The sequence below is a fragment of the Zerene cesonia genome, unplaced genomic scaffold, assembly GCF_012273895.1.
Source record: "Zerene cesonia ecotype Mississippi unplaced genomic scaffold, Zerene_cesonia_1.1 Zces_u010, whole genome shotgun sequence".
Lineage (NCBI taxonomy): Eukaryota > Metazoa > Arthropoda > Insecta > Lepidoptera > Pieridae > Zerene > Zerene cesonia.
In genome coordinates, this window is record NW_024045140.1 from 1,009,669 (window position 1) to 1,026,634 (window position 16,966).

The following is a 16,966-nucleotide window of genomic DNA, read 5'->3' on the forward strand; positions in this document are numbered from 1 at the left end:
CCGCTCGGGCTCGCGCCCGTGTACTCTGCGACCGCAAGTGCCTTCATGGACCTACCACTTTTCGGAGCGTCTAGCGCGTACGGACGCGAATGAGCAAACACAAGCTCAGACGCTCAGACACACACCCACACGCACATACACACTAACACACGATCACGCACATACACACTAACACACGATCACGCATATCGCGCACGCTCATACACACACAAACACACGCACATCGTGCACGCACGCACATGCACACACCCACATACACACACAAACACGCGCCCGCGCGCATACAAGCAATTTTTGACAATTTTTTTTTATTATAATGATTTGTAAGACACAGCCCTCGATCTCAGAAGTTAGTATACAATCGGTAATGACGTACAATAAACAACTACACATTTCGACTGCGCGTATTATGCTCAAATTTAGGAAACGTGTGTTTCTTATGACCATGATGATTTTGATAAAAGTACATTCTTTATATGAATTCTTTGACCGCTTCCCAAAGTTCTAAAAAACAAATATCACGCGAAATATTTCATTCAATAAAATTTTCAAACATCAAAATAATTACCGAAAAGTTCAATTGTAACATTTCTTCATTTACGTCATCATACAAATCAAACAGCAAAGATATAAAAAGTTATCAGGTTAAAATTATTTCTAAATCGTAGTTCCTTCAAGTAACTATACATATTCAATTGATAAGTCAAATAAGAAAATAATGTTGCTTCATACTTTGGTGTTCCGCCAGGGTCCGCTCTTCGACCTTTCTTATTTATAACCTATGAAAGTGACAAAACCTTTTAATTGTCATCTAACATAAAAAAAAAAATCAAACCCACTCACCAAGGTACCAATGTTTGAGCGAATCGTACGTGAAGAAGGAGACACCCGCATACGGAATCACACCCAGCACCGTAGCCGGGTAACCGCTACAATCATAAAGTGCTTGTGTTAGCGTTTCTAATTGATGTCACGTCTCGTGGTAGTCTTCTCTTTGTCACTGTGGGTACACTTCAATAAGTACTCTTTTCGTTCACTTCAAATTGATCTTTTTATTGTATTATTTCCATCCCACTTATAAATAATCACATCTTACTATAACACAAGTTACTTGGACATGCGTTCAGATTCCAGGCCGGTAAGCTCAAATTTGTTTGAACCTTTTTATAAAGCAGACGTGGTAAATAATAAATAATGTCTGTGTGTGAGAACGTGTATGTATGCGCGTCTGTGTGCGCGTGTGTGTGTGCGGCACGCACCGGTAGAGCGTGCGCAGCCCCTCGTGGCGCACGGCGTGCGCGAAGACGGCGCGCAGCGAGGTGTACTGCGCGACCGCCATCCGCGCGCGCGCCAGGTCCAGCGGGTACGTCGCGCTCTGTGACGTCACGCCCGCCAGCGAGCCCGCCGCCAGCAGCCGCAGCGGGGACGCCCTGCCCACGCGACATCGGTCATGATGCGGAAATGTGTTATGGTACATTTACGCGCCTGCTGTGGCTCAACGAGCGACCGCAAGCTCCAAGCTTACACAAACGTTGGGGAATTATTTACACGCATGCGAGTACATTAGCTTGTACTTTGATAAATGTCAAAAACCGACACTAGCTCGGGCCAGCCGCAAGCTCTTGCAAGCTAGCAAACACCCAATTTACACGCTTGTATTTTGAATAATTTAATCGGTTATCGAACCTTGCCGAGCGTGTAAACGAACCATTATATTTGCGTACCATGTCATGTTAACCAAAAATTGGGACAGAAAAGAGAAAATAGAGAATTTGAACAAAAATATATCTACAAAGAGTTCCCCAATAAATACACTTCTTAGCAGCCAACGAATTTAAACTCCGTGTACTATGTATTTTTAAAACAAAGATTGAACCGACATGTAAACTAGGATAACTGAATTAATAAAATTACTATAAACGCTGCCCACTCATCAATTTAAAGTCGATGCCAGACAAGTCTGCTAAACGTCTAGTGTGCTGTATTATGAATTTGGCTGGTAAGAGATGGCGATGATGATGATGATGTTGATATTGATGACGGTAATAGTGGTGGTCGTGGTGGCGATGATAATTATGATAATGACGGTAATGTTGAAGACGGTGATGATGAAGATGATAAAACAATTCGATCACTAACTGCGCGGTCTGCGGCGAGTCGACCCCCAGCAAGCGCTTCCACTGCTCGTGCGCAGTGAACTGTATGGCGGCGTAGGGCACGATGCGCGCCATCGTGGCGCTGTTGCCGCGCCAGAGCGCCATCACGCCCTCGGTGCGGCAACTCTGCTCCAGGAACTTGAGCGCCGCCCGCCACGAGTACACGGTCTGCCTGCAGCCGCCACACACACACACACACATTTGCGTGCTTTAAATGTCAATTAAGTAATACGTAATAAAATTTCTTACATTTGTAGAATATTGAGAATAAAAAGTTTGTAATAGGTTTAATATACTCATAGTCGCATAAAATCAATCACAAAAAAATACTATTACATTTTCGTAAAAATTTTCTACCATTTAGAGAATTCATTTCCACCCAAGCTCTTACGCGAAGCTCAAAAATCTTAAAAACACAATGCCCTATAGCATTTGTACATAAATAACAACTAGATAGACGATCCTATCTATATAAAAACTTCAATTTCTTCAAGTGCGTTTGTACAATTCTAAAAACAGAAAGAAACAATAATTAAAGCAAAATCAAGATTACTAGTAAAGCAATATATAACAAAGTTAGGATTTTAGAGTTTATTTAACGTTTGATAAAACGGGCATTAATTTGATCACAAGTCTACCTAATTTAAAATAGATCGTGATCTAGGCGGTGACATGACTACTTGAGAGAAACCTGTAGCTAGATCTGGATTCACAGAACACTAAACCTGCACTCAGGGTGGTAAAATCACGTCACAGAATTTAATCGCTTGTAACAACCTTTACTAATTCCCACACGATCACATGATAATATGTATAAGACAAATAATTTCTTCATACTTAAATAGCCGTTAACTGCAGGCTGCGTATTGTTATTTTTATTAGCAGTGGTTGCCTATATTTATGACAGCACTAAGTCTTTGCTAGTGTTTTCATATAACTTTCTATGTTACCAGTTACCAGTGTACGTCATGTTGGTGATCCTTAATGAAATAAATAAATCAATAAACAAGCTGATATCAACGCTCCGGTGTACTCACGAAGTCTGAAAGTTAATCTTGGTGCGGTCGAGCGGCGCGATAGCTGTCTTGGCGAGCGCGCCGGCCGCCGCGCCCGCCACCAGCGACGTCAGCACGAGCGCGCCGCCCGACAGCTGCCGCTGCGTCCCCGCGCCTAACCCTTCACCAGTACAATTACACGAAACCAATATATAAAAATAGAAAGGAAAAAGGACTATTTCGCCAGTGACCTTTGACGAACATACTATAAACGAGAAGTCTCACAATCACTTAACACACTTAACATTAAAAGTTCGTCCAAAGATGTTCGAGCGTCGAAACATTCATCGGAATTAAAATCTTATTCCGTTGCAGTAACGTTCAAAATCGATGGTATTAGAATACTCTGCCTACGCATGTGTTAGGCAGAGTTTTGTTTCGGACTTTTTGAGTGAGATTGTGAGCTTGTCACTGGCAAAATAAATCTCTTTACTAACAGAAATTAACAAGTAACGAAGACAGTTATATTGATAAAATGTTTATGAAATCATAATTTTAAATAACCAACATTTAGATCTATGGTTATATAATGGTGAAGTAGTGGTTATGTTAAAACTATGTTATGACGATTCTAAAGTGCTTCTATAAGAATTTTAATTGATAAATAATTGTTTAAGTTGGAATGCATGATGTGTGAACACTTGTTATAGATTTTATCTTCATTAAATGAGTCTCGACCACATTTTATTTTAAGGTATTGTCGGATATCAATTGTGTTTTAACATTCCGTTGGATGTTAAATTGTCAGTTGAGATACAAATATCGCATCTCATAAGTTATCAAAACTCGTTTAGCTGTCGAATCCTATTAAATGTGGAAACTTAGAAATGTGGCGCATTCCTACGGCGTTAGCCACTGCGTTCTAACGTCCAACTACCCTCACTTCCTTAATAGCCTTTATGACTGCGATTTGTTATCAACTGACTACATCAATTTGGCTGTTAACTACGATCAATTAATTTTATTACGATCAAACTAAGGGGAATATAAATATTCTAAATATAACGAAATTCTAATAATAGCGCCGTGCGATGTCTCTAAGATCCTCTCAAAAGAATCTGCGTCTTTGCTTTTCTTATCATCGTCGTATATAAATAACAACAATATTATAACTGATAACTGTACGATAACAATAATAATCGCAGCCGCGTTGCTTCAGTAAATTAGTTATTTGGACTTTTTAGTTTTCCTTTTCCTTGATCGATTACTGATTGAGATATCCCAGGGTCATAAAAATTATATCCTGTTTTATCGTTGCTCCGCTTCTATTGGCCGCAGCGTGATGGATTTTATTATGTGGCAGAGGACAACTGAGCTGGTGGTTCGCCTGATAGTAAGCGATCACCACCGCCCATGAACAGAGCAGAGTGTTCCTTTGCGAATGCGCTAGCCGTTTTTAAGGGATAGGGAAAGAAGGAGTTAAATAGAACGAATTATGTTTTTTAACCTTCCTCGACAAATTTACCACCTATGCAATCCGATCCAGCTGTTCCTGCGATAAGCTTATTCAAAGAAACAATGACAACTCTACAATCTGTACTAAATATAAAGCTGAGATGTTAAATTATTAGTGTCTAAATGCGCTGATCTCAGGATCTACTGGATCGTTTTCACAGTCTGATATGTACGTGATCCCTGAGAACGATAGACTATATATAATGTAGTACAGATAGAACAAGTAGATGATCAGCCAACTGTGTCCTAGTCCGATATATTTTCTTTCCCATCGAGAATTGTTCCCAAGACCTCTCGGTTCTATGCTCACGCGTTAACCACTGTTCCATGCGACGGTCGATTATTTAAAACAATAATAATAATTAACCGGCTTCAAAAAGAGGAAGATTCTCAATTCGACTGTATTGGATGGATACTAAGATAGTGAATAGATTTTAAGGATTCTCTTTTTACACGATTTTTACACGCTTTTTATTAGCTTCACCTGTATGTTTGTTTGTTTGTTTGTAACCGACTTCTTTGGGCGCGATTTTGACCCACTTTAAACGGCCAGATTTCGTTCAAACTTTGTAGATTTATTGAGGACCGATGACAATACACTAATTTGATAAAATTATTCCATTTTTCAATTTGCAAAATATGATTTTTGTTAATTTATATAATTTTCATCTATAGTCGATAAGGTAAGAAAATTAATTAAAATTTTCGTCGTTCGAGTCGTGCAATAGTTTAAAATTATAAATAATCCAAACTAAAAAGTAGAAAATAAATAATAGTTTAAAAAAACTTTTTTTTTTTTTTTTATTTTAAAGCTGGCGCTGCCGCGTTTGAATCTGGTGCGGTTGTTTATTTTATTTAATTTTTTAAGGATCACAAAAGGTCCTTACATGTATACTTAAGATCATTTATAAACATAAATTGGCGTATGCACAACCTGTTATATGTGACCACAACTTATAATTTTCAGTTTTGACAATTTGAAGACGATTCAGTTTTTTATGAATCATAATTAATGTACACTCTTTTTAATGATTTTAACGGACGCAACAGCAGCTATTTTTGGATAATTAATCAGTTATTAGTAGGGTAAAGTACGAGGGCACTTAAAGCAATACGATTAAGAGATAGTGCTTTAGTATTATTTATAAATTCGAAGATATCTTATCTTGCGATCCAAACGTGGATTACTTGATGATTTGTTGTTTTTTTGCGTTTAAAAATAAACATGTTTAGATGTCAATTTTCTTACAATGAAAACTAAGCTACAAACTTAATACAGGTATCACTCGTCACATAGTATAAAGCAAAGTCGGTTCCCGCTTTTTGTATTATATTTATGCTTCGATCTTTAAAATTACACAACGGATTTTGATGGGGTTTTTTTTAATAGATAGAGTGATTCAAGAAAAAGGTTTAAATGTATATAATAACATCTACTGAACTACTTCGAATTTAACGCGTGCGAAGCCGCGGGTAAAAGCCGTTTGTAATGACTGTTTAAAAACCAGCGCTGTCGAAACTCAATTTTAGACAGCGCTGGTTGACGCAACGTTTTGCTTCCATGTTGCATGTGTGTGTGTGTGTGTGTGTGTGTGTGTGTGTGTGTGTGTGTGTGTGTGTGTGTGTGTGTGTGTGTGTGTTGCGACACGATTCTGAATCGCACAAGCGAAATGTTCTTGCTACGGAGTATATATACAACTTTCCAACAGCATTCAATTGGGCCTTACCTAGCTAGTGTAAGCGATTTATTTATCATATTCACTAAATGTGGAACTTGTAACGAATTCAATACCTATCATGTTCGAGTTTTCATTGTAAGAGCAGAGATAAACATTGAAATCTATTTTGACTTTTTTTCTTTGCATACAATTCGTACTAGTGTGTGTACTTAGCTATAAGGTTAGGTTAAGTGTTTGATTTAATAAATAATTTGATTTGATTTGAATTCACTCCGTGTCTGCATCATTAAAAAATATTCGATTCAATCCTGAGAAATTTAGAAAGAATATAAAAAGTTTGATCAGGATACGGGATTAGAATCCGCGTCTTTTTGCCGAACCGTAGCAACGCCTAGCCTCTCGGCCGCCCGTGATCCTGCCACAGTCATCGAATCTCTTCTACTCTTACGGTTTTATGTGCCTATGAGACACCCCATTCTTCTATTCTTTCAAAATATCTCATTTATAAAGCATTTCAATGCTGTAAAACTAAAAATTAAACTGTTTATTTTTTATCAAAAGCATTGCCGATAAATCCCCCGTGATAGCCGACAAGCCCACTCTATTAAAAGATAATATACATGGTGTAATCCTTAACACTTAAGTGTGCGCCGGCGATTTGACGATTATATCATTACCATCACAGATATCAATAACACTATACACCGATATCGAGAATACTAAGTACTTTGGGTAAACCCAATGAGTAATATGACAATAATGACTTTTCACTACATAGTATAAAACAAAGTCGCTTTCTCTGTCCCCATGTCCCTATGTATGCTTAAATCTTTAAAGCTACGCAACAGATCTTGATGGGGTTTTTTTTATTAGATAAAGTAATTCAAGAGAAAGGTTTATATGTATAATAACATCTATTAAACTACTCCGAATTAAACGCGTGCGAAGCCGCGGGCACATGCTTGTTAAAAATAAAACGGATTAATCGCCTGTACATACATAACGATTTCACTAGGTTTTATGAGAACTTGGCACATTGCACCTTTCCTACCAGGTTGTCTGGCAGAGATTGCTGTTTAGTAAGGCCGCGGTTTGTACGAACGATGACTTTTTTGTTTTGTTTATTGTTTTTCCTGTTGTTTCTAAGTTGTGCAATAAACTATAATAAATAAATAATGTACATTGTGTTCATGATGATGATGATGATGATGATGATGGTGGTGATGATGATGATGATGGTGGTGATGATGATGATGATGGAGCCAACACTTACCATGGTGCGCGACCTCGCTCTTCACAGGCGGTACTCGCGCGTCGCCAGTCATCCTGCCCGCTTACATGACGTTGGGGGAGAATCGGCTGGAATCATGCATAGAAATTTAAATATCGAATGTTATGTGGTAATCGAGTACGCTTCAGCACGAATCGTGCCAGCTGTGCCAGCACAAACGGTACGCATCAAATAGTAACATGGCACTGTGTTGTGTACAGTAAGTGGGGGAGCCGGAGGCCCATTGAAAGCGGGCAGCTCATTCACAGAGGCACTACCTGTACTATAAAAAATTGTTTTTCTTTTTTTGCTTCATTTTATGGCCAATTTCAGCTGGTGTTACGTGACCTATACGTGTACGAGTTCCTACTAATTTTCCCATCATCACTCTTATATAAAATAGATATATATATTGATTATATTTATATCTTCGAATTATACATTTCGTATTTCAACGTCCTTATACATCTAAATATTAATTTGAATGTTTCGAATAGAAAAGAAGTTGATCATTGAATTTTCTATTGGATTGCTTCGAACCTGCGTCTGTCGCTGTGGCGGCTCGTGACGGCTCCTGACCACTCGGTACACTTATCAGGGATCGGTGACAATACAATATCATGAGTCTATCTTATTATCCTAGTCTAGGATCGCTAAATTTGAAAAAATACCTAACATATAATCTGCATAACTTTTTTTAACTATATTTATAAAGATTAGCTGCATGCCCGGGCTCCACCCGGGTAATCATTCATCGTAATGTATTGTGGGAGTCGAGCACGCTTCGGCATGAATTGGGCCAGCTCGCACCGGGGAAGTACCACACCCCCACAGAAAACCGGCGTGAAATAGTGGCATGCCACTGTGTTTCGTACGGTGAGTGGGGGAGCCGGAGGCCCGTTTTCCTTTTCCTCACCCGTCCTAGTCCATTCCTTCTTCCCAGTCGTTAATCCTTTCCTTTTCCCTTACCCCATAAAAGCGGGCAGCGCATTCACAGAGGTACTACCTTTGCGAATGTTTATGGGCGGTGGTGATCGCTTACCATCAGGCGAACCACCAGCTCAGCTACCCGCTATGATATATAAAAAAAAAAAAAAATTAAAATAACATAAACTATTTTTTTAAGCTTGATCAAACTGCACACGACGTGAGAATTTGATTAAAATCGGTTGAATAGTTTAGGAGTCCATCGCGGACAAACTACACGTAATTTATACTTATTAAGATTTAAAAGTTTAATTTGATGTGATTGATTGAATTGTGACGAAATTATGGTAAATATATCGTAATCTTTTCCATAATTTCGTCACGATTGTTATCGTGTGAGCTGAACAGCTGATCTATTATTGATAAGGTTTAGGATAATATTTCGTATGAGCGCCGAGCGATAAAATAAATGAGTATTTCACATGGAAACAGTCTGCTCCATGACAATCGGAAACCATAAAATACGAATGCTTTCAATTAACGAGATTAGATATTTTATTAGTTGAGAAATTTTGAAAGAATAGAAAAAATTTGATCACGAGGCAGGATTCGAACCTGCGTATCTTGCCTAACCGTAGCAACGCAGGTTCGAATCCTGCCTCGTGATCAAATTTTTTCTATTCTTTCAAAATTTCTCATTTATAAAGCATTTCAATGCTATAAAACTAAAAATTATATTTTATTAGTTTTTAACTTCGAGCTCATAAAGTCATACTGTGACTTCATATAATTCTACGATAATGGAAAAATTTAATTCAAAATCGTATTTTTTATATGATAGCGAGCTACTGAGCTGGTGGTGCGCCTGATGGTAAGCGATCACCACCGCCCGTGAACAGAGCAGAGGTAGTGGCTTTGGGAATGCGCTGCCCGCTTTTAAGCGCAAAAAGATTAAGAAATGTATACATGACTAGCTGCGCCCCGCGGTTTCACCCGTGTAAGTTTGTATCCCGTAGAAATATCGAGATAAAAAGTTGCCTATATGTTATTCCAGTTGTCCAGCTGTCTACGTACCAAATTTCATTGCAATCGGTTCAGTAGTTTTTGCGTGAAAGAGCAACAAACACACACATCCTTACAAACTTTCGCATTTATAATATTAGTAGGATAAGACTAGAAAGAGATGGATTGGGAAGGGCGAGAAAAGAAAACGGACCTCCGGTATTTGTTGAAAAGCACATTAATTATTTTCTAGTTGACGGTACCAGATGGGGTGTCGGATTTTGCAGCCGTCATAGCAACAGCCAACTAGAAGCGAATTATCCTGGCGAGGCCACCAGAATGCTTGCACAAGCTGGCCACAACGGAGTTTTTTGGATAGGACGGTGATGCGGATACCTTAGGATCGAACTGTTTTTTATAAATACGCAAAGATTTAAATTTAATCGACCTTGAAGCTATGTGAATGACCGGAAGGTGACAAAAATTGTTCGACTGGCGACGTTTCATATACATCTTTATTCATACAGATGCAATGTCTTTGTATCAAAAGTTATGATTTCTGCACATCATTCTAATGAAATTTGTCACTGAGTTGAACATTCGGGAAGTTTCATAAGTGACATAGACACAAACGTGCCAAAGGCATTCTCAAATATCTTCAAAATACACACCCGAAATACATAGTAACAAAAAGAATTAGTCTGTTTGTATATCAAATAGCACCTTGTAACTAAATACATCCGCATGTACACGGTACATGTACCAGAAATATAGACAGTACATGTGTTTACAAACGAGACGTTTGTTTCGGCTAATCTCCGGAACGGCTGGACTGATTGTAAAGGGGCTTTAACTGGCTACTTTTTATTAAGACGAGAACATTGGGAGAAAAATCGAACAGTTATTTACGCGGGTGAAACGAGAAGTCATACTTAGTTTTAAAGAAACATAATAGATATATTATCACAAAATAAATTTGTATGAAGCGAAATTTGCTTATTGAAAATGACTTGACTGACTTAGGTTGCTATGTCCCCTAGCTGGGGCAGAGGGCATCAACAGTGTTCCGCCAGCTACTCCTATCGTGAGCTACCCTTTTTATTTCGCTCCATGTTTTCCCGATTTCCTTGGCCTCGGCCATGACTGTCCGCCGCCAGGTCTGTTTAGGACAGCGTTTTGACAGACGTTTGCGCTTTCCTTGCGGGTTCGAATCCGAACCAAATTATTATTATTATTGAAAATACTTGTTAGTAAATAAAAAATATAAGCGTAAATAATACTGCTCCAAATCAAACACAAAATATGATTTTGTTCAAAAACCCACTTCATATTTCCTATGTATATTTATTATACATATTACGTATTTATATTATACAGTTTAAATATTTGAAGTTTTTACACGCTTTTTATTAGCTTCACCTGTATGTTTGTTTGTTTGTATGTTTGTTTGTTTGTAACTGACTTCTTTGGGCGCGATTTTGACCCACTTTAAACGGCCAGATTTCGTTCAAACTTTGTAGATTTATTGAGGACCGATGACAATACACTAATTTGATAAAATTATTCCAGTTTTCAATTTGCAAAATATGATTTTTGTTAAAGCGTGTTTTATAGTTTTTTTAAACTATTATATTTTATTTTTTAATATAATTCTGGTGTGTTATGCACCATCAACCTCTTACAGCTCTTAAACTCTAAACCTCGATCTAAGGTTGCCTGGAAGAGACCGCTATCTTAGCGATAGGGCCGCCCATTTGTGCTTAATTATGCCGAGTGTCCTTTTTATATTTGTTCTTATGTATTGGTGCAAATAAAGAGTTATCAATCAATCAATCAATCAAAGTGTGTTTTAAAAATGTTGCGTGATGCTTAAACAAACGGTCTATTTGTTTAAGCATCACGTGAAACCTGTAGTTTCGATTATGCTGACACACGTTATTTTTATACTTTTTAACTAGCTGTAGCCCGCAGCTTCGCCCGCGCGGTCTTAATAAATTTTTACAGTAGAAAGCTTTTTCCCCTATTTTATTCTAAATTTCAACTCCAACGGGGGTGAAATTTATCAAAATCCTTTCTTAGGGGATGCCTACTTCACTACATCTATCTGCATGCCAAATTTCAGCTGGATTCATCCAGTGATTTGGGCAATTTTTTCTTTTATGATATTAAAAACCACGGAGACAAATGCAAATATTTCAATATCTTTCTGGCAAACAAGCTAAATCACTGTGAAATATCATCAAAACACTTCCAGTGGCAAATAAAAAACTTGCAACATGATGCAATAACAACAGATTTTATGATCAGTGTTATCACAGTGAATTATTTTTAACATGATTCTATCAGCTTCACCTGTATGATTCTATGTAACTGACTCCTTTAGACTCGATTTCGACCCACTTTAAACGGATTGAACTCAAACTCTACACTTATCAAGGATCAGTGACAATACAATAATTTCACGAATTTATCTTATTATCCTGATTAGGATCGCTGGGATTAAATAATTTCCTTTTATATACTCTGTACAAGAGCAAGCAAGAATATTTAGTTGATTCTATAGTTATTTTTATTCTATTTACATATTAATTATTTCTCTGATTACTAATTTAAAGATAAAATGCATTACAAGTTGAAAAATATTTTTTGTCTGTTTGATCAATACTCTTTAGGAGACAATACAGAAATAGTTAGAGAATACATAAATAATTTCTGAATCCATGTTGGTTATTGGATGTGAGCCAAATATTTTTAGAGTAATAGCTATACTATATTGAAGACATGAAAACTTTTTCAGTTTAGTAACATTGATCCTTTTGAATTCTGTGCACATTTTAATGAATGTATTTTTTTTGCAATCTTTATTATTAATAAAAAAAGTAAATTTTTAATTATAAATAGTTTAAAAAAATATTTGAATTCTGATTGAAGTACATAAATAAAAGCTTCACTCAACACTGAAAATTAACAGAAAAAAAATTTCTGAGTTGTACCTTTTTAATTTCCTTATCTGCCTAGTAATGGTTTAAAATTTAAATATTTAATAATAAAATGTAGTCACAGTTGAACAGTCTTACAAAAATTCAACGGGTTATCTCTTATCTACAAGACTAATAAGCTTCGTAAATTAAATATAGTTAACTTTACGTAATTTACACATAACCTAAAAAAACAAAAATTAATATTAGTTTATGACATAAAACTCGCAAACAAATATTTTACTAGACATGAATTCTTAGTGGAATCAAATACATTCAATTGCGAGATATAGCACATATTGTTTTTATTTTCGTATGGTGTTGAGTTCAAAGTACAAACTCCAACCTTGACAATATTGGTTGATAAAAAAACAAAAACACATTAACATTGTTATAAATATTAATGGCTATTTATCCAAAAATTTAAAATAATTACACTTACGGAATGTATTTCCGTTTCTGCGAAAAACAATTATGTCTCACACTGCAATTCACTTTATTAATGTTTATATGTTTTGTACAAAAAGCCCCGTTACTTGTTGTTTCGTATCGTTTAATGAGGAGTTTATCACACAAACTTGCCCACCCTTGAGGTATATTTTAGAAACTGGATAAAGAATTCAGATTGCAACACGACCCGTCTCAAAACTTTGTTTGACAAGTTAATCAAAGATCAAAATATAATGTCAATCATTGTCAATGTCATTATGCATGAAATTCGGATACACGTTTATTATTGGCTGGCGCATTGACCTCTGAAGACTGAAGCGGGTTTCTGCACTATCAGTACTTTGTGACATTCAACTTGACTCCAAATAGTTTCTGTATCTAGATATCTATATCTATCTAGACACTGACCGATAGCGCAGAACAAGAGACATCTCTAGATATCTAGAGATATCTAGATATCTGAAATATATAGAACTTGATATCTCGAAAAAAGGAAAGAGAAAGGCCCTTTTCCTTTTCCTGACCCTTCTCAATCCATTTCTTCTTTCCTGTCGTCAATTCCTTGGGTCAGTGAATTCGCAGAGGCACTATGTCTCATGTCTGCGAATGATCTTGGGCGGTGGTGTTCGCTTTCCATCAGACGAACCACCAGCTCTGATGCCCGTTCATGGCATAAAAAAAAATCTTACCCAGCTCTTCTACATCGCCTTGTAACTTAATAATAATTAAAAATAGCTTTTAACAATTTTGTACTGTATTTTCTTGTATTTGGTTTTACGCGAGTATTATACATTTAGAAATTAAAAACTTTTCAACGGATTACAAAACGCGATTAATTCATTATATTATTAACCCGACGTTTCGAACACTTTACAGCGGGCGTGGTCATGGGGAGACTCGAGTTAATAATATAATGAATAAATCGCGTTTAAAATCCGTTGAAAAGTTTTTAATTTCTAAATTTTGTACTGTGTTTATTGTATTGTTTGTGATAGGCACATTTTTTAAAACATGACCAAAACACCAGTTTTTCTTTACATCATTCCTTTAAAATTACGTATCTACACTAATATTATAAAAATTCAGCCGATTTCAAAAATTCTTTCACCGTTAGATAACTGCAGCTTCACTGAGCGACATAAGCTATATTTGTACTACGAGCGAGCAGCTAGTAATTAATTAATAAAAAATATATACCTGAAATTTATATTACCAAATTGATATGATTATACAAAAATTTCTATTATGAACTATAGGCAAATTTTTTTGGGCAATCTATCGCTAATCGATTGTCCCCTCAGCATTAATTTAAAAATTAATTACATAAATCACATACCTTCGTCAAATCCAGAATCAATCGGTGAGATATTATCCAATCAAACAGTGGATGGGAGTAAAAAAACAATACAATTAGAGTACTTAAAATTTTATTGTTAATATACTAAAATATAATTTAATCAAGCACACAAACACCAACAAACATTCAAATATGAAACAACCAGCAAAATTTGTATAAAAAATATGAAAATGCTTAAAAAATCTAAGTGATTTATTTAAGAGCAACAATTACAACTGATTACAGACAGGCGAGTTCAGTCATAATGTCTTTATGCTCAAGTCGACAATAGATAATAAATCAAATCATCATCAATCAAACATCAAATATTTTCAATGAAAACTATTCAAACAAAATAATCTGCCAAAAAACACATATAACTCCTTTTTTTCACTTTGGGTATTAATTTAGGACGTTATTATTAAGTTAATTTTCGATTTTTACAATCTGCACCCAAACAGAATGTGCTAGCCACAGAATATTGTAATAAAAATCTATAATTGATACCTACATTCTTGCAAGTAAACATAATTTGAATCTTTGTGCACCCTGTGCAATAAACAAATGTTTATTTAAATCCTGCTACTGTGTAAACTGTTCTGCGTGGACATAAATAAAAAAAATCTAGCTCAACACAAAGCTAGCTCAGTGTGGGCTGAGGAATACGTAAGATACAACTAGTAAATACACAAAACGCACGTATGTGTGAATGATGTAATGAACATCGCATCGGGTCTAGTAAGTGGATCGTCAATGGAATAAATTGAAACCTCGATGCAAATATAAAGGGTCTATAGACTGAATTAATGTAAATGTTGCATTAAATTTAGAATTAATACCGTAATAAGTGAAAGAAATCTTAATTTTTACTTTTATAGAAATGCTTTATAAATGAGAAATTTTGAAATAGAAAAAATTCGATCACTCAACGGGATTAGAACCCCACGTCTTTTTACCAAACCGTAGCAACGCCTAGCCTCTCGGCCGCCCGTGATCCCGCCACAGTCATCGAATCTCTTCTACTCTTACAGTTTCATGAACCTAAAGGACACCCCAATAGATGGCGCGAGGTGTCCCTTAGGCGCATAAAATTTGAATACTTTTAATTACTTTTTTTTATATTTTCCTATATTATATATAACCATAAGATTATAAACAAGTGAGATTGTAACTAAAAATTGTGAATCATACAAAATATTAAAAAGTTACATTATTTCTTTATAGTAGCAAAGTTGATTGCAAAACCCAGAGTATTCATTATTTAGCGGAGACATATATAACACAAAAATTTACACCATATCACTGTTTAAAGATATATTTGTATTTATTTTTTATTCACAGTGAGCAATGTGGTGATCAGCCTTATGGTAAGCAATCACCACCAGCCATAAACATTCAGAGTGTCACTACCATTTCATGGATTTGTATGTGTTCTAAAATATAAGAATTTAAAAAATTGAATATGCAATTACATAATACTGCATGACAAAATCGATTTAGGTGTTAAGAATCCAGTCTCAATTAGCGCTTCTAGAGTCACACATCTAGCCTAGCTGGAGGTGATCAATCGCTGAGACCATCGCTCGAGTCCGAATCATTTCGGCTCCTGATGGTCCGCTTGCTCTGCACGTGCAACGTCTTCTTCTTGCCCTCTGCGGGTGGGACCAGCAGGTCTCCGGAGTATTCAATCACTTGAGCTCTGAAACAGACGTTCGTTCATTTATAAACTAGCTTTTGGCCAGGCCAATAAATTAAAAAAAATAATTTTTTATTTATAATAGTTTAATAGATGTTATTATACGTATAAACCTTCTCTTTGCATCGCTGTATTTATTAGAATCCATCAAAATTTTGTTGTTCGTCTTAAAGACTCCCAGTGGGGACTCACAGAAGATATGTCTCATTCTGACTGGACACAGAAGGCTGATCACCAACATAACCATAAAGGGAATCAATCAGTGAAACAGGTGTATATCACCCCCCACACCTCACTCGGGGACACGGGACTCTACATTTCATTTATAAAGTATATTTCGATACTATAAAACTAAAAATTCAACTACAAATGACATATAACATCTTTTCCTCCCCCCACCGCAAGGGTGAATCATGACATATTCATAATTCCATGGGAGTATCATAAAACTGCGCGTGCGCAGCCGGGGTCGGAGAGCCAGTTATCACATATAGTGACGTCACCTGGCGATCCTCCATTCGAGCACGTCGGTGGAGAAGTCATCTCGGTTGCCGAGGTCAGTGAACCCGACGACAAAGTCCTTCGTCTTGTTGTCCTTCACCAGCGCGATGGTGGGGATCACGCGGATCTTGAGACGACCTGCAAGTTTATGATAAAACCGTTTTATTCGTATGGAGGTTTTTTTGAGAATAAAGATCAATTAAATTAATGTATAAGTGAATCTATTGACAGACTGACTGACTGTATTGTCTAGTGTTTATATTATCATTTACTAGCTGTTGCCAGCGGCTGCGCCCGCGTGTAGTGCACTTTTCGCGTAACCTGTGGAAACTACAATTATCCAGACCTGTAATAGACTTTTTATTAAAATTCAATAGAGACTGCATAGTCCGGTCAATTTAGACATTCGAAGTTACATAAAGTCCCAACAAGCTGAATTTCTGTGAAGTTGTTTAAAACAT

At 36.4% G+C, this 16,966-nt stretch overlaps 2 protein-coding genes across 2 annotated transcripts in view; both read right to left on the reverse strand.

The window, feature by feature from the left end:
* The window catches only part of LOC119839230 (mitochondrial coenzyme A transporter SLC25A42-like), a 17,008-nt gene extending 3,840 nt beyond the window's left edge, over positions 1-13,168 (reverse strand). Inside the window, exons 1-7 of the mRNA XM_038365448.1 lie at positions 12,965-13,168; positions 7,619-7,704; positions 3,194-3,332; positions 2,140-2,328; positions 1,260-1,430; positions 844-929; positions 5-25 (exon numbers count right to left, since the gene is read on the reverse strand). Of these exons, the coding sequence (XP_038221376.1) occupies positions 5-25; positions 844-929; positions 1,260-1,430; positions 2,140-2,328; positions 3,194-3,332; positions 7,619-7,670 (658 nt within the window). The 5' untranslated portion in view covers positions 7,671-7,704; positions 12,965-13,168. The remainder of the gene's footprint in view (positions 1-4; positions 26-843; positions 930-1,259; positions 1,431-2,139; positions 2,329-3,193; positions 3,333-7,618; positions 7,705-12,964) is intronic.
* Positions 13,169-15,055: 1,887 nt separating this feature from the next.
* On the reverse strand, positions 15,056-16,650 carry LOC119839231 (thioredoxin domain-containing protein 9; the record flags this gene model as incomplete). The annotated part of the gene is made up of 2 exons (XM_038365449.1): positions 15,056-16,007; positions 16,508-16,650. Coding segments are annotated over 2 exons (279 nt in total), but the record flags the coding sequence as incomplete, so codon positions are not given.
* Positions 16,651-16,966: the final 316 nt, after the last annotated feature.